Source organism: Neopsephotus bourkii, unplaced genomic scaffold (assembly GCF_033783945.1).
Source record: "Neopsephotus bourkii isolate Nb327-2 ecotype Australia unplaced genomic scaffold, CSIRO-AGI_Nbou_v1 NB_31, whole genome shotgun sequence".
NCBI classification, from domain to species: Eukaryota; Metazoa; Chordata; class Aves; order Psittaciformes; family Psittacidae; genus Neopsephotus; species Neopsephotus bourkii.
In genome coordinates, this window is record NW_026900548.1 from 1,282,156 (window position 1) to 1,303,453 (window position 21,298).

At 42.3% G+C, this 21,298-nt stretch overlaps 1 protein-coding gene across 14 annotated transcripts in view; it reads right to left on the reverse strand.

Annotated features, from left to right (window-relative positions):
- Positions 1-21,005, reverse strand: part of UNC80 (unc-80 homolog, NALCN channel complex subunit) — a 120,673-nt gene extending 99,668 nt beyond the window's left edge. For 8 of the 14 annotated variants that reach the window (XM_061344211.1, XM_061343918.1, XM_061344180.1 and 5 more), the window contains exons 1-8: positions 20,668-20,995; positions 19,309-19,357; positions 14,185-14,341; positions 12,990-13,288; positions 10,270-10,393; positions 8,430-8,503; positions 7,867-8,006; positions 3,175-3,436 (exon numbers count right to left, since the gene is read on the reverse strand). In XM_061344211.1, coding sequence (XP_061200195.1) covers positions 3,175-3,436; positions 7,867-8,006; positions 8,430-8,503; positions 10,270-10,393; positions 12,990-13,288; positions 14,185-14,341; positions 19,309-19,357; positions 20,668-20,759 — 1,197 coding nt within the window. In that variant the 5' untranslated portion in view covers positions 20,760-20,995. Of the gene's footprint in view, positions 1-3,174; positions 3,437-7,866; positions 8,007-8,429; positions 8,504-10,269; positions 10,394-12,989; positions 13,289-14,184; positions 14,342-19,308; positions 19,358-20,667 lie in introns of all 14 variants that reach the window. The other 6 variants (XM_061344161.1, XM_061343761.1, XM_061344086.1 and 3 more) reach the window with 2 other exon arrangements.
- Between the last annotated feature and the right edge of the window lie 293 nt (positions 21,006-21,298).

Here is a 21,298-nt window from a genome sequence, read left to right on the forward strand (position 1 = left end):
GATCAGGGGCTACTGGATTAGAAGCCATACAAACACACACGAAGACCCAGCCCCAGTTCTGAAATCTGCTTAGGGTAGGTATCAAGCAAATACTAGAAAAGCAAATTACAGAATCACCTTAAATCTACAGTGTAGTCTGTGATGTATTTTAATGAATCAAGCTAGGATGCCTGTTGAAGACTGATTACAAATGTGGCTATATTCTGTGCAGGGGACTATGTGGCAATTATGGTATGCACAAGATGAGTAAGAAAATACAACAGTTTGGGGGCTCCTGCTCTAGGTTTTCTTGTTTCTGTTTTGGTTTGCCTTCCTTCTGCATGACTGTATGGCTACCAGCTCATTAGTAGATCTCTCAACTGTCAAGATATTACACTTGAGACTTTTGGCTTGATATTAGCATTGCAGCAAACATTACATCTGCACTGGTCTTATGCTTGATTTAAGCTTTGGCTCTTTGCCCCTGCAATGTTAGTGCAGAGGTTTGTGAGCCTCTGAAGGTTTCAATTCCTATATACTTATTCTGAATTCCTTATACTGAATTCACTGTGTAGAGGTGCAATGCAGACTTTCTTTAGCATATGCTGCCAGGTCTGAAATATGTTTAGACTAAAGTCACTTTCTAGAGGAAGCTAGTATTTATTTCATTCACACTCCATCCAGTACTCCTTTTCCTATGCAACAAGGAGTGCTGGCATTCTTTGCCCATATTTGAAAGGTGATTTCAGGCACTCAGAAACCAGGAAGAAATGTGAGAGTTCTGCTGAGGCTTAGGGAGATGCAGGAAGCTATGCTGATAAACTGCAGAACAATAAAAAGAGTGTCGATTTACCAGAAAAATCTCCTGGCCCCTGATGTGATTTGCAGACAGCTGGTTTTGTCTTTTGCCTGCTACTTTAAATCTAGCCTGCTGAAACACAGAATGCTGGTATTTCTGAAAAGTCATTCATCAATCTTTGAGCAGAAATGATGACTGTGTTAGAAATTTAAGACCCAGACAGAAAAGGCAGGCTTTAAATATATTGTTAGATACACTAAGATAGAAAGAAATTACAAATCTTAACCCACTGGAGGTGGCATTCTTGCTTCTGACAAGCAAAGAACCTTGAGTGACAAGACTCTGAATTTGACAACAGCAGTCAAGTCCCTACAACTGGCTGGGATGAAAGACAGCCTTGGTGTCTCTATGCATTGCACAGATTTCAGTCCTCAGAGTTGTAAAGAAGCAGGGCATGAGCTGAGACTTTAGCTACATGGAAGAGCATTTCAATTTCTCCATCACAGCTGTTCTGCATAACAAATTGGAAACGCTTTTAAACAGAATTCCAATTTGATGAAGTACAGTAAAAACACACAGGACTGACACAGAGGTTACCAAAAGCAATCAAACCTAGCCCTGGAGGGAAGAATGCCCTGGACACAGTCCTCAAGTTAACAGCTACAAAGTACCCAGTGGAATTGCCAAATGGCTTTAACAGAAGAATGTTAGTGAACAGCAACCAAGTAAAGGAATCTTTTGCAAGAGAAACAGCCTGGAAAAGCAAGAAATAGCCAAGTGTGTGAAAGGAGGGAAGCCTTTCACAGTAGAAACCAAGAAGAACCAGAACTACTGCAAACAGTGCCTATGGAAAACAACCCCATTCATGCTGCCACTGTGCTGAGAACCACTGCACTGTTGCACCAGTAACTGAATTTGGGTTCTTCTGAGCAAGCGCAAAAGAACGGTAGATGCATTGAAACAGTCACGTAAGGAGCAACATCTTCCAATTCTCCCTCCAGGAGATGATATTAAGGAAGACTTTTCTGTACATGCACAGCAATTCTATAAAATCTCCATGCAAATGTAGATTAAGACTGAAGAGTATTTCATATCACCTGGAATTCACTGAGGTATGTCAAGCTTTTAAAGGGATGAAATGGGCACCATTTTATAGAAATGACAGTCAAGTATAACACAGCTTAAACAATACTGCTGCTGCTGCTAAGCCCTTAAAACCACAAGTTACCACCAGCCCTCCATAAAAATCATAAGAATGCCTATAAAACCCTGAGATTTAAAAATAACAGTACTAATATTTACACTGCTTATGCTTGTCTTCTGGCTTACAAGCATCTGGGCTATACAGGAGAACAGATATTTCACCCTTCTCCCTTACAAAATGACATCTCAAAAACTGCCACAGCTCTACAATATTGAAAGCAAGGATTTTAAGAAAAAAAAACCAAAAATTCTGAGAGTTATGACTCAAGACAGACATTTGACAGCAATATTAACCGAAGGTACAGCCTTTTACTTGAGGTGTGGCATAAAATTGAACTGCAAAAAATAGCATCTGTATTAAATTCCATTAGGCAGTTCCATCAACTCACTAAATCAGAATTTGCTGTTAAAAGCCCACATGACAGGAGAAAAGTACACAACCTAAAAGTAGCACAAATCAACAAGGAGATTAAATGAAACTGCAGCAGCATCCCCTTTTTATCCCTGGAATACACAAGGGAGCTACACAAACCAAAAAAACATTTAAGCTCGAACATGAAGATCTTTACTGTACCAAGGTCAGAAGCCTGAGGTTCCTTTTCCAACAGAACACAGAGCAAGTCTCAACACCTATTAGGACAGTTTGTCTACAGAGGTTTTGTTGGCAAATACAGAACTAAAAGTTATGCAGTAAGAACAGCAGGAAAAGACATAACAATGTGGAGGGGTTTTACTCACTGCCACTGCTTGCAAAGTCTACTCCAGTATTTTAACCCAGATGTTTGCCTGGAGTGTTCAGTGCTGTGCCAACTGTGATTCCTTTTCTCTTTCAAGGGGTTACACCAAAGCTCAATGAGTTCTGAGCATTACAGCATAACATTCAGGCAATCTGGTTTCTTCTTACAACTACATTAGTATATTCTCACATTAAAAACTAATGTTATAACAGTTCACCTGAGATTAATTATCCCAAATCAACCCTTGAACTTTCAGCAGGCATTGGCTCTGACTCTCTGCATCACATTCTGCCTCCAAACATCTCATTGTTCTCAGGGTCTCCTTCTGAACAGATGCACATATCTGACCTCTGGGCAGCTTAACCAATACCAAAGTTGTGTTTTTCACTAGTTATTGAGCTGTCACTTCCCACCATCACCACAGTTCCTATTTTCTTATTGATGGTAATTGCTTACCTGAGTTTTGTGGGTATTCACCAGAGAGGGTGCAGCAGCCACCATGGAACTGCTGCGAGGTCTTGGTAAGGGGGTGACCTCTGGCTCAGGTGGTTTCTCTGGTTTTTCCTGTAGCATATGCCTCAGCCTCTGCAGGTAGTACATTAGTGACCACTGTGTGCCCTCCTCTGACCAATGTGGCTGCAGCAGACAACGCAGCACTGCTACGTCGAAGTATGTGGCATAGCGAGACTTCTGGCATGGTGGGATCACCAAGGACACCCTGTTCCAAAGAGTAGGAGTAGGAATGTTAGTCAGCAGGTTCCTCAGCTTTCTGAATAAAGAACCACTGTCTGTCAGGTTTGTATGTTGTCTTGGGTTCAGCAGTAGTAGTCATTTTTCTCCTTCTTAGTAGCTGGTGCAGTGCTGTGGTTTTGACTTTCAGCCTGGGAACAGCGCTGGCAACACCGATGTTTTTAGTTACTGCTCAAATGTTTAGACTGACCAAGGACTTTGTGAGTCTCATGCTCTGCCAGGGAGGAGGAAAAGCCAGGAGGAAGCAGAGACAGGACACCTGACCCAAACTAGCCAAAGGGGTAGTCCATACCACAGCACGTCATGCCCAGGATCAGGATGTAACTGAGACTTGCCTGGAAGGGCTAGGGCACTGTGGGGTTAGACAAGTTATCGGTCAGTGCTTGGTTGGGCTGGGGGGGGGGAGGGCGCGCGGGGGAGTTATTGGTCGCAAGTGGTGAGGTGTTGTATTCTCTTCCCTTGTCATTTCCTTTATCATTACTATTATTGGTGGTAGCAGTAGTGATTTGTGTTATACCTTAGTTACTAAACTGTTCTTACCTCAACCCGTGGGAGTTGCATTCTTTTCTATTCTCCTCCCCATCCCTGTGGGAGAGGGGGAAGGAAAGGGGAGGGAGTGAGAGAGTGACTGCATGATTTATGGCTGACTGGATTTAAACCATGACAGTGTCCAGCTGTTCTTTAAGGGATCATGCTTGATACCACAAAGTTTTCTTGGATAGCTGGAAACCAGTTCTGTCCTAGCATTCAAACTGGTCCACCCTTAAAGACCCAAGAGCTCAACTAAAAGGCCTAAAATTTAAGCACCCATCAAGAGCCGTAAGACAATCCCTGCAGAAATCACCAGGATGTGCAAATAGCTGTACCTGCTTGAGCTTGCAAGGACATTTGATACTGACCCTTTGGGACTAAGGCCCTGACTGAGGAAAGCATTACTGAAGACACATGAGTGGATATTTAGCTTTCAGCTGCATAAAGGACTCAAGTACATGCTTTCTTAAGTGTTTTCTTGAACAGGCTTGCTTTATTAAACTGTGGTGTAAAGGCAGGCCTCCAGCACTTGCGCTGAGTAATTTGTTCAGCTGGAAACAAACAACCCTTGAGCTTGTACTGTTCAGATACTAGTAATATATGTTTAGGAATGATTTACATTTGTGTAAATCAGGCCTTACTTAAGAAGGAGCAGGCAGGGCAGCTAAGTTAATTAACACTTTAAGCTAATTAAATTGATTATTAAACAAGTAAACTGTTACAGACACTCTTTGCCAGGGTATGCTAGAGAAAAGGAACATTTTTAGCCTTCATTATAATTTTTCTGCCTTTCAGGTGGTGTCATTTCCTGATGGATTTTAGTATGGAATTTCCTAAGTATTGCAGAAGTTAGTGCATGCAAAAGCAAAATATCTGTAGTAAGCCTCAGAAATGAGACTCCAGGGATTTCAGATTTTAAAGGAATCATAGAATAGTTTGGATTGGAAAGGACCAATCTTACTGCACTGAAATGCCCTAACTTTTTTACTACTTATTTTTGATACCATTTCTCTCCCAGCCAGCAGAGTACAACTGGCCCGACCTACCCTCTGCACAGTCACTAGCTGTTAAAAGACAATCTGTCAGAAATGTACAGTGAAAGAGAGTTGGAGGGAATGAGAATCACATGGCAAAAGGTGTGAAATGCTGGGGGTGGGGCAGGAACTCTGGAGATTTGTTTACTTTTTTTTGCCTGCCAAAGTACCCATTTTAGATGTTTCCACTCAATGTGTTAGAAACATACTGAGCTGAGTACTGCTGTGATTTTTGGATTCTATAAAAATGAACAGCACTTCCATGATTTGTATTCTCAGGCATTTCAGAATCATCACATCAGGTATTTCTGTTTTTTTAAAAGCCATTTTTACTCAACTCTGCTACACAACATGCAAACAGCATTGGCAGGACACCCCCATTTCACATTCTGAACAGAAGCATCCAAGGCCACAGTCCAGCAGAGCACTGGGGAACAAGCAGCAATACCGTCCAGTGGAATCTGTAAGTGCCTAAAGTAAAAGGCATGCTTAAGTGCCTTGTTGCATCACTGCCCAGTGCCACAAAGCTGTCTTGTGCATCCAAGGCAGATACAGAACTGGCAAAGGATAAACAAGTGCCTATGAACTTTGACACCATTTAGAATCACATGAACCCGGCCCCATATCACATGCTTGAAAAAAGGGGGAGGTGGCAAGGCTGTGCTTGGAGCAATGCATGCATCTAGAACTCCAACCTGCAGGAGCTGATTTGCTGCCAGCCACACAAGCCAATATTGAAGGCACTTGGCAACTGCAGACCTGCCCGTCTGCGTCAGCATATGTCACTATCTGCAATCTATAGATTCAAAGCTTCTCCCCCAGTGTATTCAAGGCAAAAATGTTACAAGTTTGATGACTTTAAGATGAGCTGTTACAAAACCCTGAAAAGCTGAATTAGGAAGGAGAAAACCATTATAAAGGGATATATGCTATAAAGTTTTCCCCATAAACCTAATGTTAAGGCTGGTTTTGTAACAGTCAAGATTGCGTCACATAGATGAGGTCTGTAAAAAAATATAAGGATAGCTGAGGTACACAAAACATCCCAGCAAAGGAAATAAAGGCTACCACCTCAGACAATTGTAGAGGAAGATGCATTGCTCTCGGTCACTTTGCAGGACACAGATCAGTGTCTGAATCTAAACAGGCTTTCATGCTCCCCTGTATGCAGCACAGGCAAACCTGAGGTACCACACAGCTTGGAGCAAGGCGTGTTCTCCTTATGAAGTATTTATCTCAGAAGTCCTTCCTGTAAAGTCTATTTCCCAGACAGTGTGTTCAAGGCAGCAGCTGGATAAAGGGCTGTGGCTTTATTTGCCTCAGTGCTAAACTACATCATCTGTAAATGGAGAATTTCACTGAGTGGAGCAGGGGTAATCAGCCAGATTCAGAGGAAGAAGCCATTTGCTCAGGAAGTGTCTGAGGAACCAGAAATTAAACTCTGTAGTTCATTTAGAAGGAAATGTAGTGTTCATATGATCAGCCTGTGACTGCAAGGAGAGTGGAAAGGCAGCCTTCCTTCAACCCGGGCCAAGGACAAAGGAATACTGCGGCTGTTGGTAAGCAGAGTAAACAACATTTGTTCCCCAGTTGTCTGTTGCCTGGCAACCAAAGCTCCCTGTACAGTTTTAACTGATCAATGAGTCCTGCAAATGAGGAGGCATAATGATGCTCTCTTCAAAGCCTGTCTGAAGCTTCATCCCCATGGCAACCACCAGAACCAGCCTGACAAATCGATCACCTGATTCTGTCTTCTTACAAGGCTGCTTATTTTTTTTATGGCTGTGCACTCTGAGCAGTAGTGTTCACACACAGAAAGGCAGTTCTGTCCCCAGCTTCAGTTTTACTGGCTCACATTAACACAAATTAAATAAAGAGCCAGAACTAACAGCAGCCTTGATACAAAATCCTTAGGGAAGCCTCCTGATAGGGTCAAAGTCTTAAAGTGAAAGGGTGCACCAAAGCCCTTTTTGAGAAATCAGAGCCTTTCCTAAATTATATCCACAAACCCACTCCATCCTACATTTCTTCTGTCATGGTAATGAAGCAATTCCATAAAACACTGAAGTGCTTTGGATATGACATTTCCCCAAAGAGATAAACAACTGGACCAAAATTTTCAGGAGGGGTTTAAATGACACTCCTAAATCCATAAGGACCTAAAAATATAGCTAGGGTTCCCTCCCTCTCCACCCCCTGAAAACACTCATCAGCTTCACTTACTTTACAGCACTACCAAAAATCTGGTTCTGTCTTTCTGTGCACAAATCTAGATTAAAAGATGCTAATTTATCAGCGCCACGCTGGAAAAGCATGGCCTGAGCTCTGCAGGGCAAGCTGGGAGGAAGTATGCGTGGCTACACTTCTGCATTAGTCTGTTCCTTTGGACCAGTATTCTAAAGCAAGCTAAGCAGCAGCATGCAGAGAAGGCGTAATAAGGGCAATGGAAAAAGACTTGCAAAAATCCTTTGCTAAAGGTAACCTGACCAGACAGAAGCCAGAAATCATACCAGTTGCCTGAGACTGAATCCAGGCTCCAATGGAGTGTTGAACCTGCACCTTATATCTTAGTGACTTTGATTCAAAGAAGCTAACATATTAGAAAAGATCAAAGAAACTGTTCCAACTGATCAGCTACAGATTTCTCCAATGAAAGTGACACTGAGTATCATGTGTCACCATCCTGCTCATCATCCAGAGCTGAGATTTGTTGAATTGCGATAAACTCCCAGCACCCTTGGTGTGTACGGACAACAGCAGATTCAAGACAAGACTTTTGTGACCTCCACCACTGAGTCACACCAGCCTAACTTTCTGCTGAAGGGATTCGTACCTGGGATGTGCAGTACCTCTCTCCTGAGAGGTTTGGGAGGATACGCTTCCATCCAAAGAGTTTCCACGATGACATGCTGAAAAAGTGGCCTTTGGAGGCACAGAATCTGGCTGGGTTGTCTCACAGACCACCTGTAGACCCTTTGGATAGTTTTAATAAAAGGAAATAGGTATATATTTATCTCTTCCATATTAGTTTTCTTACTGCAATTTGTACTTGGACATGACTGTTACTTATACCATAATAACCATGGTAATACCAGGGAGAGACTGATCAAGCCTGGGGCTTCTCAGTGCTAGGCATTGTACAGGCACAGGGTAAAACAGGGCTCTTGTCCAAGAAAATACATAATACATAAGGCCAAGGAGATCCTGAGAAGTATACCCCATACCCATTGGTTGCACTGCAGACAGGGTTGGGAGCATTCAGAAGAACTGTGAAGAGCAGTTAACTTCTGGAGATGCAATACTTTCGAATGACAACTCCAAGTCCTGTTTCGATATTAATTTGCCCCCTCCCTCAGCTCCTTATTCAAGCTTGTTTAACCTTAGCATAAAACTTACCTCGGTATGTCCACTGTCCAGATTAGGGGATTCACAGGTCACACTCTGATTGTTGGTGGGAGAACTTCTCTTAGCTGAGAAAAGGCAGCAAAGGAGGACATTTCAGGAATCACCTCTAATATTAAAACATACCACTGAAAGGATAAACCAGAAAACAAAAACAAATCCAAAGCAGCATCTTTCTGCTCCTGACTTCCTAGGCATTAGCCACAGCCATATAAAGAACTGGTTTAATTTTTGCACAATCCTTTCAGTTTTGTTGTCAGCATCTCATTTGCTGAAAATCTCTTATTTTTTTTTTAATTAATTTGAATATAAGTTTTATCCTAAATTCATTTGGCAACAAATAGTGTTTTTCTATGCATACTAGTGCCTTTTATTTTGGAGCTCTTCCTCCTGTTATTTTTACAGACATTACCCTCCTTTTCTAGGTTACATCTCTCAGAATGTATCGTGATTTCCATTTTGACAAATGCCTTCACCACAGGAGACACACGAATGACATGCAGAAAGTTTAATTAGCAATACTGCAGCAGAACAAGGGCACCACAAAGGCCAGGATGACAATCCTTGAAATCCTGTCACATCTCAAGCTGTTTGGATGTGACTCTGTATCAGACTGACTCCAAACAAAACAATTTGAATCATATTTAGTAGAATTTTTTAATTCATTGTTTGAAGGAAAATTTAAGTAAATGAAACTTTTTTGACCCAATCTGAGACAACAAAATCTTCATTGATATAAAGAACCTCGTTTTAATTTCTATTTTTGTTCTGCTGATAACATTTTCAAAACATAACAGGGTATTTTCATTTCACTTTACACCTGAAATTATTCTTTAGGGATTTACTGACCATGCTCCAGACCTATGGAAAAAAATACCAACAGACAAAGAAAACTTTCCAGGGCTGAAATCTTACTTTTTGAATTCCAGAAATTGAAGCAAAGGGAGGAACAGCTAGATACCAAAGATGGGCTTAAATCATTTGAAAGACTTGATTCTTTTTCAATTCTGGACTGTCCTAGAGACCTACAAAGCCTTCAGAACAAAGTATAACACCCAAAATGACTTGCCACCAGAAGAATCTGATTTGGCGAACTACTGTGAAAATTCCAGCTCCATGCTTCTGAGAACAAGCAAACAATGCTACAGCAATAAGCCTAGCAATTCACTGGGTTTCAATTTCAATTCATTACCTTGTAGGAACTATGCAAAACTATGGTCTAAAAACTTAAAAGCAAAAAGGGTTTTTTAGAACTAGGCCAGAAACAAAGGCTTGGAAGCCTAAGCACCCAACTCTAGTCTCATTATCGCTGAATTACGAAGAAAAAGCAATCCCTTCTAGTATGCAAAAAAGAATTCACAACCTAAGTCTTCTTTGGAGCTTCTTGTTTAATTTCATAAAATGGTGAAATTCACATTCTAGATAGGAGGAGAACCTACATGGTCAACTGTGCACTCTTCACTGCTAATTTTTGTCCACTGCCAGCCTGGGAAGGCCTTCCCCACAAGTGGCAGGCTGCTAATAGATACTGCCTTTGCCGTTAGCAACTAAGGAAGATATGGTGAAACAGAGACATGAGGCTCTCATGAAATGATAACTCTACTGAAGAGTTTCTCATTTCCTATTTGTGATTTCTCTCTCATTTCCTATTTAATTCTTATCCAAATGTCAGTTGATCCTGAGGAGAAACAATTTTACTCTCAAAAGTTTGACTATTTCCTGCAGGATCACCATACTCCTTCAAATATGATGGTCACAGAACACAAGGCATCATTAGACAAAGGAAAAGCTTCTCAGCTCTCAGGAGCCACATTACCATAGCAAAGTCACACACCTGTAACGATGTTCCTGATTGGTTTTACAAGGGCATTGAAGGCAGAAACTTCAGGCTGCCTGTGTTCCCACATAGGCTGCCAAATAACAAGGCCACTAGCCAAGCGAAACGTCAGGTCTGACTCCTAGGAAGACAAACAGAAGTTGTATCACACAAGCTCACATGAAAGAATCTTGTTTCCAGTCTAAAAGGACTGTCATATCCCTGACACACAGGTCTTAACGAGAAATGAGTGATCCCATGTGCAGTTCTGAGGTCAGTATATGCTAATGCAAGGGCCACTGACATTGTTCATCAGGCCTTAATACATTTCAAGTATCACTATTAAAAAACAATAGGGAAATCTCAATGGAAAAATATACAAGAGGCTTTTTTCAAATAAAAATGCTATACTAGTCATGAACCCTATTTTTTCTAGGACATTAAGCTGTAAAAGGCCATTCCTATATCACTGAGCATCCCTTCTGACCATTTATAACCACAGTATTCAATCTCAACATTAGGATTTACACTCTGACACTTCAACTTCTTGCCCCAAAAGAATAAGAATACTAAATATTAAAACATTACCTGGAAATTGAGTTTGATTACAAATTTTTTGTTGTTTTTGTTTGAGTACAAATTACTCTGAAATAGCAGTATACAATAATGTCATTATTATTTGCACTGCTAGTACCTGAGCTATGTGTATATATATATATGTGTGCATATACGAGATATCGGTACTACTTATGCTATCATTGTTTCATGTATGTAAGTAGTTGAAATCATGTAAATTAGTATACAAGTAAATCTTAGGGGGATCAAGGTACAAGTATGCACTTACTTGATCTAAAGACAGATCTACATTAGGAGACACTGCTGCTGGTATAGTCCAGCTATCCCCACAAAGCAAACATGGTAATAGCAGTTCCGGCAGCCTAATTGCAGCTGCACCATCACTTCCTGTTGACATAGCTCCACGTGTCTCAGAGCTAAAAGAAAAGCTGAAGGTGCCTGCTTGTAGCTCTCCATCTAGCCTTTCTATTCCCCAGTTTTCATTAGCGTTGTCACATTCTTATGAGCTCACAAGCCTTGTTATAAACTAGGCTTGGTTTTAATTACTATTTTTACTATGGAGCACATTGCAAAGTTTTTGGAGGTAGTAGCAGTAACGAGCTGCATTTTTACTTTGCACTGCAGCTTTTGGTGTCATGCCAACAGAGCTGTTAAGTTAAAGAATTACATGCATCCCCTTCAGCCTCCAAAAGCCTCATTTAAAAACTCAGTGCTAAATACCCAAGATCGTCTCAGAAGTTAGGAATTCCATCATCTAGGTTGGCCTCTGCAAATACATATTGTCTTCCTTGAGCCCATGCATTACTTCAGTTGTCTGATCAGACCAGTATTCTTCCCCTGAGACCTCTACCTCTGTGAAACACAGAGGGGACAATGCTGACTTAGTGAGTCAGTTACATGCTCATTTACCTCACCATTTTTGAGCTCTGCTCTGATGACAGAAATAGGAATGTTTTCATGGGCTTTTCAATGTTCATCACTACAGTATCTCAGAGATCTCAGAGATTTTCAAGGTAAACAGGAGATATTGTTATTAATCCCATCTTCTAAATGGGAAACTACATCCCAGAAAGATTAATATTAAAAAAATGGAAACCTGCTCTCTAACAGCTGGGGTCTACTTCCAGTTTCATTTAATTTATTCAAAGGGCAGCCCACATTTGTATGTGCAGCAATGGGAAGAATTCAGCATTTCTTCCTGTCATGGCCCTGCAGCTTACAGAGAAAATGTGAACTAGTAAACAAGTATGAAAAATTTGGGCTAAATGAATTGAGCAGTACTGTACAGGAACTTAACAGCGGAAGCAGGAAAAAAAAACCCTAGCTCTCCAGACCTGCTTTCACCTGCCTTAACCAAGATTACCTTTTATTTCCTGTACTTTCTTATTCAACTGTTGCAGCACACAAGGCAGGATTCAAAGAGTTAACAGCCTCCATCACTTTATGACTTTACAGACCTTTTCCAAGCACCTACTCTCCAGAGCCAGTTTCTATTCTGAGGTCCAGCTGGAAATGTAAAGGCAGCCCTCCAGAGAGGCTGAAGACAAGAGCAGGAGCTCGAGCATGCTCCTCACCACACCCCTCTGCAAAGCCCAATGCACTCAGCCCAAAACCAACAGAGGGACCTCAGCAGACAGGAAGCCTGCAGCCTGCTTCCAGCTTCAGAACAAAGGAATGCTCAGTAGCTTTTGACACTGCCATGCTTGCACCAATATCATGCATTCCTGGTAATTAGCATAAAAATGATTAGTAATGACAATAATAAATCCCAGTGGCAGCCCCATGGTGGAATCCCTGAAAAACTAGCAAGGCCCTTCTAACCAGTGGCTGAGAACCACAGGAGCAAGTTAAAGCTCACAATCTTTTCTGCAAGTTCCAACATCCCAAAGACTTCACAAGGGCCACAGATCTTTGTCATTCCAGAGGGACTAAAATGACTCACTTCATATTTACTGCCTTTGTGTCTGCCTGATGCTGCAGTGATTGTTCATGTCACTGGAAGTATTTCTTCCTGATAGCAGTGGTATTCCGCCAGCTTATTAAAATATTTCTAGTGGTCTCCCAGTGTGGAGCCTGAATTACATAACAATCTCAAAGGCAAAATCATTCTTTTCTGGCTGAGAGCTGTCTCTGCACATGTACCCCATCAGTGTTCCACTCACTTTAATCCTGTGAACAAGGGGAGCAAAGAGGAACACAAAAAGCTCCACTGTGGCCATGGAGTTCTGGAAGAACTTCCTTCTGTTATTTTCCTCCTCATCATTCGTGGTGCTGGGCCGGTGATGTCCTGGTGATCCTTGATTTTCAGCCTGGTGGATAAAGGCACTACTGCTCCCTCCCCAACTAGAGCCTCTGTCGCTTCCAAATCTGTCATTGCTGCAGTCCTGAGGGGCCTCCAGCAGCATCCAGTGAAGAGTGTGTAGAAGCTTTGTTTCAGCTACTCCAAGCTTATCCTGATGTCCTGGATGGAAAAAATGCATCACAGTATCTCACAGGGTTTCCACTAATGGTACTGCTGAGACTTTCAGAACTGCCCAGGAAAGTGGCTATCCAACTTCCTGATGAGCACTGGAAAGTTAAAATACTATCATTACAAGTATCAGCATAGTGTTTCTCTGTGTCTGAAACCTCCTAATTCACAAGCCTCCATTTACTTCACAGCATTTGCACTTCAGTCCCTGAAATGTCAGTCACAAAGCTGAATGTGTGGACATAGAGTGGTCCTAAAAGATGCAACCGCAACAGTCTTGTCTGTTTCACTCTAATGAGTAAGAAGAAATGTGAGTGCTGCAAGGTGCTCAGGCTGTGTTCTGTTAATGCTCCCTACTGGCATGTCTCATGAAGCAAATTCCTGCTGAAGTCACTGCTGAAATAAGTGAAAGACTAACAAAGTAAGCCCTATCCTTATTACCCAATTGACTTATCTGCTGAGAATCACATGCATTGGTATGAATAAAAAGAGTATTAGAGAAAAATATAAAGAAGAACTGAAAATATTAGAAGTACCTGCTGCAAAAAGCCACTGCAGCATGCCTTGGAAGAAGTATCTCTTCCTTCTAGAAGACCATGCCTACTGGGTAAATCAGTCTTTTGCTAAAGCTAGTTCTACTACCTCTGAAAAATAACTAGCAAATTATTATTGAACTGCTTTGATTCTTCAGCTCATCAGACCATAAGCTTTACTGGGGAAGCTCTCACAGGTCACCCTGCTATAAAAGGGAGCAGAGGAAGAAAGGGCAATCCACCGAATGAAGCGCGATTCTAGGGTTTAGAACAGGTTGGTACCCTGAGCCTCAATGTGTCACGTTTGGACTGATAACTTCAGGAATGGAAAACCAGACTCACATGAGCACTAACCTAGCTTGTTTCGGTTGGAGAGCAATGTGGCGGTGCAGTGCAGCACATGCGGGAGCGCAGCTTGGACGAGTTCCCAGCGAGAAATGCTCTGGATGGCTTCAGAGAGAGCTGGAGAAAGGCCATGCAGCTTGTTCTCCACTAAAACTCTTTCAAAAGACTAAAAGTAAGAACAAAGAAGAAAAAGACACTGTGTATCTATTTCGGCACATACCTTCTAGTACATAGAAGCCTCTCTTTTCAAAACCTGTGATCTGTAAGCACAGCTTGTAATACTTTTCCTGGAAGACACACTGTAGCTAAAGTTCACCAGGCATATGGATGTACTTGGCTAAGAAATTAATGGGCCACTCAATATACTTTCTGTAATAAAAACAGAATTAAAGCAAACATTGTGTATATTAGCAAGTGTTGACATCAAGGCAGACTTACAGTTGTGCTGGGCATTAATCTGGCATGCAGTAATCCTGTTGAAAGTCACAGGAGCTAATGAAGCCTGTATTTGTGGAGCTGAGAGCTGGAGATTCTTTTCACACACAGATGCTCTTTCAGTTTAGTGTAACATAAAAGGCAACCCATTAAAGGTATATAGGCCTTAGGAAATGTTTTCACACCCTGCCACAAAAAATAATCAATGTACAAATTTTTTTGTCGAGCCATGATGTAACGGTTTTGTGAACACTTAAAAGAGCTGATGGCTGCAGCAAGTTCATTATTTCCACCTCAAGCAACACAAAATACGACTATCTGCCTTTGAAATCCCTAAGGAAGTTTCTTATTGCTAGTTGCTCCAACCGTTTCGGTAAGTTGTTCCTCTGTTTAGACACAAAGATCTGATTATAGGTCACAAAAGCAGTTATATTCCTTCAGTGAAGCTCCTAAAGAGAAGAAATACATTACTGACAATGCACATCCTTGCCATATACCAGCTTAGCCTCCTGGCTTACCTATTTGCTCACAAACTGTTAAACCAATCTTATCATGCTCTGGGCAAACAAGTAACTGTTGGCATTCACTACCTAATGGATGCTTTAAATGTCCTCACTCCAGATTCATAAAGCTTATCCTTCAACACCAGTCCTACTGATTTTTTTCTGTAAAACTGGGGTGGGGTGTTACTTCATTGTAAAGAAGAAAAGCAGACAGGGCAGCAGTCATGACCCAGCTTTCCTATCTGACCAGTCACTCCCAGGCATGGCATGCTAACCAGTGCTAATATGCACTCTTCTGCATACCCCAGCAGTTCAGCACACTTGTTTCAGGTGATGGCCACGTTTGCTACTCTGGGCAGACATAAGCTCCTCTATCGAGGGGCAGGACGCCCTAATGCAAGCATAGTGCTGCACTATTATGGTTTTACAGCATTCCCCTAAAAACTCCAATCTGGCCAGCATGGAGGAGGAGAAACACACATCTATCTGTACTTACCACATAAGACAGAAGCTCCCCAATAGCACCAGGCATAGACAAGGAGCTGGTGAGATGGACTGTATGATTTATCCAAATATACTTGGGCAGTATCCAGAATTTAGTGTGCTTATAGCAGACTAAGCCATTTAGCAACACAAACTGAACCTGAGGAAATAGTGGCAATAAACATCAAAGCTGCCAACAAGCATTACGTGTGTATAGAGTCACACTGTCCACCTACTAGAATCCCCAGGTTCTAGTCAGCAAACTCAACAGACTCCCTTTATGATGAAATGGCTACTAAAATTGGAGGGCATTAGCTGCAATACATGGACAAAATCACTCGCTTCCTCAGGATTAGTAAAAAATAATGTGCCATGGATTAGGCTGGCAGCAATGTGTATTTCTTAACACTAGGATTGGATAATACATCTACCAGGGAAAGGATACTTCAAATCACTCTTTACAGCAATCTGTTGGGGACCACATTGTCTATAGAAGGAAATAGTCTCCTGCCATTCTTCCTATCAGTCCAAGAACAGGGGGAACACGAAGGGATGGCTCTCAGGAGTGCCCGATGAGCTGAAGACACCCTACAGAGAAACAGCCCTAGAGCAGGGCCCAGTGCTTAGCCTAGTGTATGTACAGCAGGGCCCTGGCAGAGACACAGAGAAACTATTAGTGCTTTCTGAACCAGACTTCTGTCCTTAGAGGGAACTTTACTGCCCTGTTCTTCCAAAGTTCAGGCTGCATCTTGGTGGAAAGCAGAGACCATTGCTAAAGTCACTTCAGACTGGAAAGAACTTGAAATGCAGGCAGGAAGTATTATCAAGTCTGAGGAAGGTCCTTTGAGTAGGGAATAGTTCCTGGAAAGATCTAAAACACTAATGTAGGGGTACATAGCACAGCGGTGGTAAGGCTTCGTTGTTCACTAAACACAGTAATAGTACTAACAGTGAAACGCAATGAAACACAGATGCCAAGCACTTTATTTACAGAGAATTCCCATGTTCAGAAAAAAAATCAGTTTTCTGCAACCACATCCATTAGCTAGATAAAATAATGGTGGCACGTTTTTAAGATCTGTTCCATATCTGTCCTTTGATCTCATTCATAACAACAAAACACATTACTACATTTGCAAAAAAAAAAAAAACAAGTAAAAAAAAAGAAATAAAACAGAAAAGAGGTAAACTTTGAATTTACAGGATGCTCCTGGAAACATTTGGATTCTTCCATGCCCAGTGCAATCCAGAGTAAAAGAATTTAAAACATATCCTTGAGTCCATTTATACTCACCCCAAAAAAATGCACTGGCTTTGTACAGGACTGTTTTCATTCCCGTGGGGTCACTTACAGGTTTTACTCACACACATTAGCAATGTCATGGTGTCAGGGCAGAACAACTTCAGAATGGGAAGAAGGAAGAACATTGAGCCCATACTGAGGGATAAGACCATTTAGACAGTATAAGACAATGCAGGGTGGGGAGAAGGTATTTATCTCCAGATTAAAGGCTATTTTTCATAGTCCAATTGAAGTCAGTGCAATTGTTCAGGTAAGGAAAACAACGGCCAGATTTTCCCTCAAGTATTATGGCATAAAGCAAAGCTCTAAGCAGCAATGAAATTTGCTCTTGCAGACCAGACGCTGTTCTCATTGAATCTAGGTCTCCAGCATCTGCTTCCTTGATGCACAATATGCAGCAAGTTCTACTGCAGCAAGTTTAGAGCCAAGAATAATAATAGAATGCTGCACAATGTTGTGTCATATGCACTGTCAGACAGTTAACAGCCTATAGACATGCCTAGAACAATTCTGGCTGGAGAATTTTAAAAAGACAGCTCATACAACAGATGCACAGTATTTTTAGGCACACTAGTCAACACAGTGGTGTTAGATAATCAGCTTGATGTTTCACAAGAGAAGCCAACTACCTGTCAAGTTCCAGAAACCCTGTCTCACCCAGGCACGCTGCACTCTGCTACCCCACTGGACACTACAGAAGGTATTTTAATGTGGGCAAACACTCCAATGCACTCCAGTGCTTTGTCATGGATAGGAAACTGGTAAGTAAAAGATGACAGATGCAGCAGCTCAGGCTGTATCCCATCAATTGCTCAAAACTATGCCCCACCTTTGAAAGCCTTCTACCATAATTTAATGATTATGTTAAGGATTAGAGGAGAATCAAGTTCTCCTTTATCTCAGGGATGGAAATGGATTTGTCCTTCATTAAATGCATTTTTCCAGAGCCTCCTTTCCCTTGTCTGAAGCATGTGATTTATGCTGTCTTGCATTTCAGGGTGGTTTTTTTTTGTTGTTGTTTGGTTGCTGTTGGTTGTTTGGTTGGTGGCTTTTTGCTTTGCTTGGGCTTTTTGTTTTGTTTTTACACTTACTAAATTCTGATACATGATCACAAAAGAAAGGTGCTTTAGAATCAGCCTGCACGACATAGAGGAAGACCTGATGCCAACAGCACAGCATGAAGCACAAGGCAGTTACAGACAGATAGGTACCTCATGGGGAACACAGAGAGAAGGAAGCTGTGTCCCTCTACCCAACAGAGACAGACATTAGCTCACAGACAGGCCACAGCCTCAGATAGTAGGTGCTTCGAGGCACGGCTCTTGCACACTGCTGAGGCTCCTGGTAAAGTTCATAAGGCAAAAAAATCCATCTTCTGCACAAATTATAAACCTGATATAAAATGGTAAAAAACAGTGATAATGCCTTTTGCTCCATCTGCCAGAACTGCAATTCATTTTACTCACCAACACAGTAAGTCAGCAGCCCTGTATACCACTATTTGGCATCTAGCAAGAACCCTGAAAGATTTATGGATTTCTTAGAAGAAAATATGTCAGTAGCAACCAGGGCTTCACCAGCTTAGTATCTTGTGAGAAGGAAGTCAGAAAATTGCTGCAGAGAGACCTAAGTACTTTAAACTATTAAGATACATGTCCAGACTAAGTTCTTCCACTCTGTCAAGTTTGGCTGCAACTGCTTAATGTACTTTAAGTAATCTAAAGATCAGCAAGAGTTCAAGGAACTCTGAAATTCCCTACACACCCATCTTACTTTAACCTGCTGCATGCCTTCCTTTTCTCCTCCATTTAGACAAGTACATTGAAGTTTCATTTGAAATACAGTTAGAAATAAGAGTTAATAGTGTCTGCATAATAACCCCTCTTTAATTACACTGCTAAGACATGCTCCCTCTGTTTTCCAGCAAAACTCCCTCCAGTAGAGGAGGTATTTTCATCTTGCACAATGGTAAAAGTACTGTTTAAAACCTGTCAGTAATGTTCAGATTTTCAATATTTTAAGTCTGAAAGAACTCCAGTGACTGCAAACTGAAATTACATCAATCTAATCTGAAAGCACATATGCACAGGACAAACTGCAAGTTTAGACCCCGATAGTCATAGTTCAGTCTGCCATTACCATTATTTATTTAATTACTAATTAGTTCAGTTAATAATATCCAAATCAATTTCTTTTTTGATGTGTCTAGAGATGCACATGAAATCCAAATTCTTTAGATGGAAAACAACTTCAAATCCTTCATGTGATTAAAAGTTCAAAAATAAGTTGAACAGACTAAATCCACTTCTGGTGTAAGCCAAGAAGCTTCTGATCAGCCACCATGGTCAGATCAAATTGCATGAAAAGTTAGTTACTCGTAAGAGTTGAAAAAGAGAAACATGTACATACCACACAGGATGCTTCATATTGTTTCCCCAGCTTAGGTCTTAAAAATGCACTGAAGGAAAGGAGAAAAAGCATTAGAGATCCAATACTTCGAGTGCAGATTTTGCTTAGTTATTTTTCTCATGTCAGAAGTTAGCAAAAGGCTGAGAAATCTAATGTAAAGAAGTCGTAAGGCCATAATGTTCAGATACCTGTTGATGACATCTGACAAAGTGCTGTTACCTTTTCTAGAAGGCAAAAGTACCCACACTGATATGCCAAGAAGCAGTTAATCCACCCTCAAGAAAAATCCTGCTCCCCATGAATAAAATCTTCCCCCAGCAGTTTTCAGCCATTTTACCCCAGTGAAAGATTTTCAACATATCCCATTTAAAATGTGTTAAATATTGCTGAACTTCCCCTTGCTTCTGCTTTAAGCAAGAGCTCCACTTGCCAGTTTAGTATTATGTATTTTCCTCCACAGTTACTGATGTGGAAAGCTTATGACGAAATGCAGGCCTGTACCCTAGAGACAGAAAACACCCACCCTCTGCTGTCACTCCCCTCCAGAATGGGATCAGAGTTAAATATTAAAAAAAAACCAAATAATCAGGTCACCTTATTACGGCATTACCTTGGGGGTTTTGGTGTGGGGTTTGTTTTTTTTTTTTTTTTAGGACACAAAAGGTGGAATAAAGGGATTTTGTGACTGAGGCCTTAGAGCCACAACCTTCAAACCTTCCAACCTCCCCCTCAGCTCCCACAATGTTTTCAGCTTAGAATTCTGTTAAGACAAGAGACAGACAGGATTCACAGGGAACAGACAGCCCCAGCCATACATTCAGCCTGCCTCTCACACATCATTACTTTCCAACCCAATGAAATAAGGTGAGACTTTGACGTATCTGTTTGCATGCTCACCTCTCAAAGCATAGATTACACTTCCAGGATGGCTGCAAATACAGATACAAGCAAATACAGATACAAGCAAAGCTGCAAGTCTGGGGATGCTGCTTATGGTACCAGAGCTCCAGAAGTCCTCTTAGAAGTGTGGGGAGGGAGAGAACAGGAAAAGAGGGTACAGGGAACAGTGAGGAGGGGAAAAGTACATAGACACACATACACATAGATGTTTTAAAGTCATATCAAGAAGCTGCCTGGGACTGCCACTAGGTTAAGCTGCCTCCAGTCCTTCCCCCATCCCTGATACACACAGATCTCTCTATATACTGAGTGCAAAGATAACAGCTTATTTCATGCCTTCATGTTGCAGCTGCAATAACTGCTTCCTCCCTGCCACTGGGCAGCAGCTGGCCCGCCCCCCCCCCTTTCCACTGCCCTGTTGCAGCTATATCCCAAGTACCCAGGGCTTGCTGCTCTCACCTGGTTTGCCTCCAGAGGAAGGTCTGTATGGGCAGAGGGATGCCACGGCCGCTCTCCTGCTCCTGGCCCTCTGAGCTTTTCCTTTTCACCATGGTGCTGATAACTGCTGCTGTGAGCCAGTCTTAGCAGACGTACCAGTCGGGATCTCCCATAGCTGCCTCTTCGCTCTCCGCAACTCTTTACCCTCTTCCCTTCATCCTCCGCAGCCCACCCGCTCCCTCCCCTCTTACACCTCCCTTCAGCTTTGCTGGTGCAAAATGGCTGCAGAAGGCAGGGAGGAAATTAGGGGAGCGAAGATGTCCGCGTCCCTCTGCTTCCTCCCTGCCTTCAGCACCTCCCTCTGTGGACAGCTCCAGAACGGAGCGCCGCGCCGGCAAGCGGTGACGGGGGAGGGCGGGCGGGTGGCTGGCGCGGGAGGCGGCGGCACCACCCCTGCTCGGCCCGGCCCGGTCCTTCCGCAAAACTTCAGCTCCTGGGGAGGGACGCGGGGCTGCTCCCCCCGGCACCGGAGCAGCAGCGCTCCTTCTACCTCTTCCCTCCCTCCGGCGCGGCGCTCACCGCGGGAAAGTTTCGAGGCCACGCCAACCCGCAGCGAGAGGAAGATGCAAAGCAGCCGAGCAACGGGCGGGTC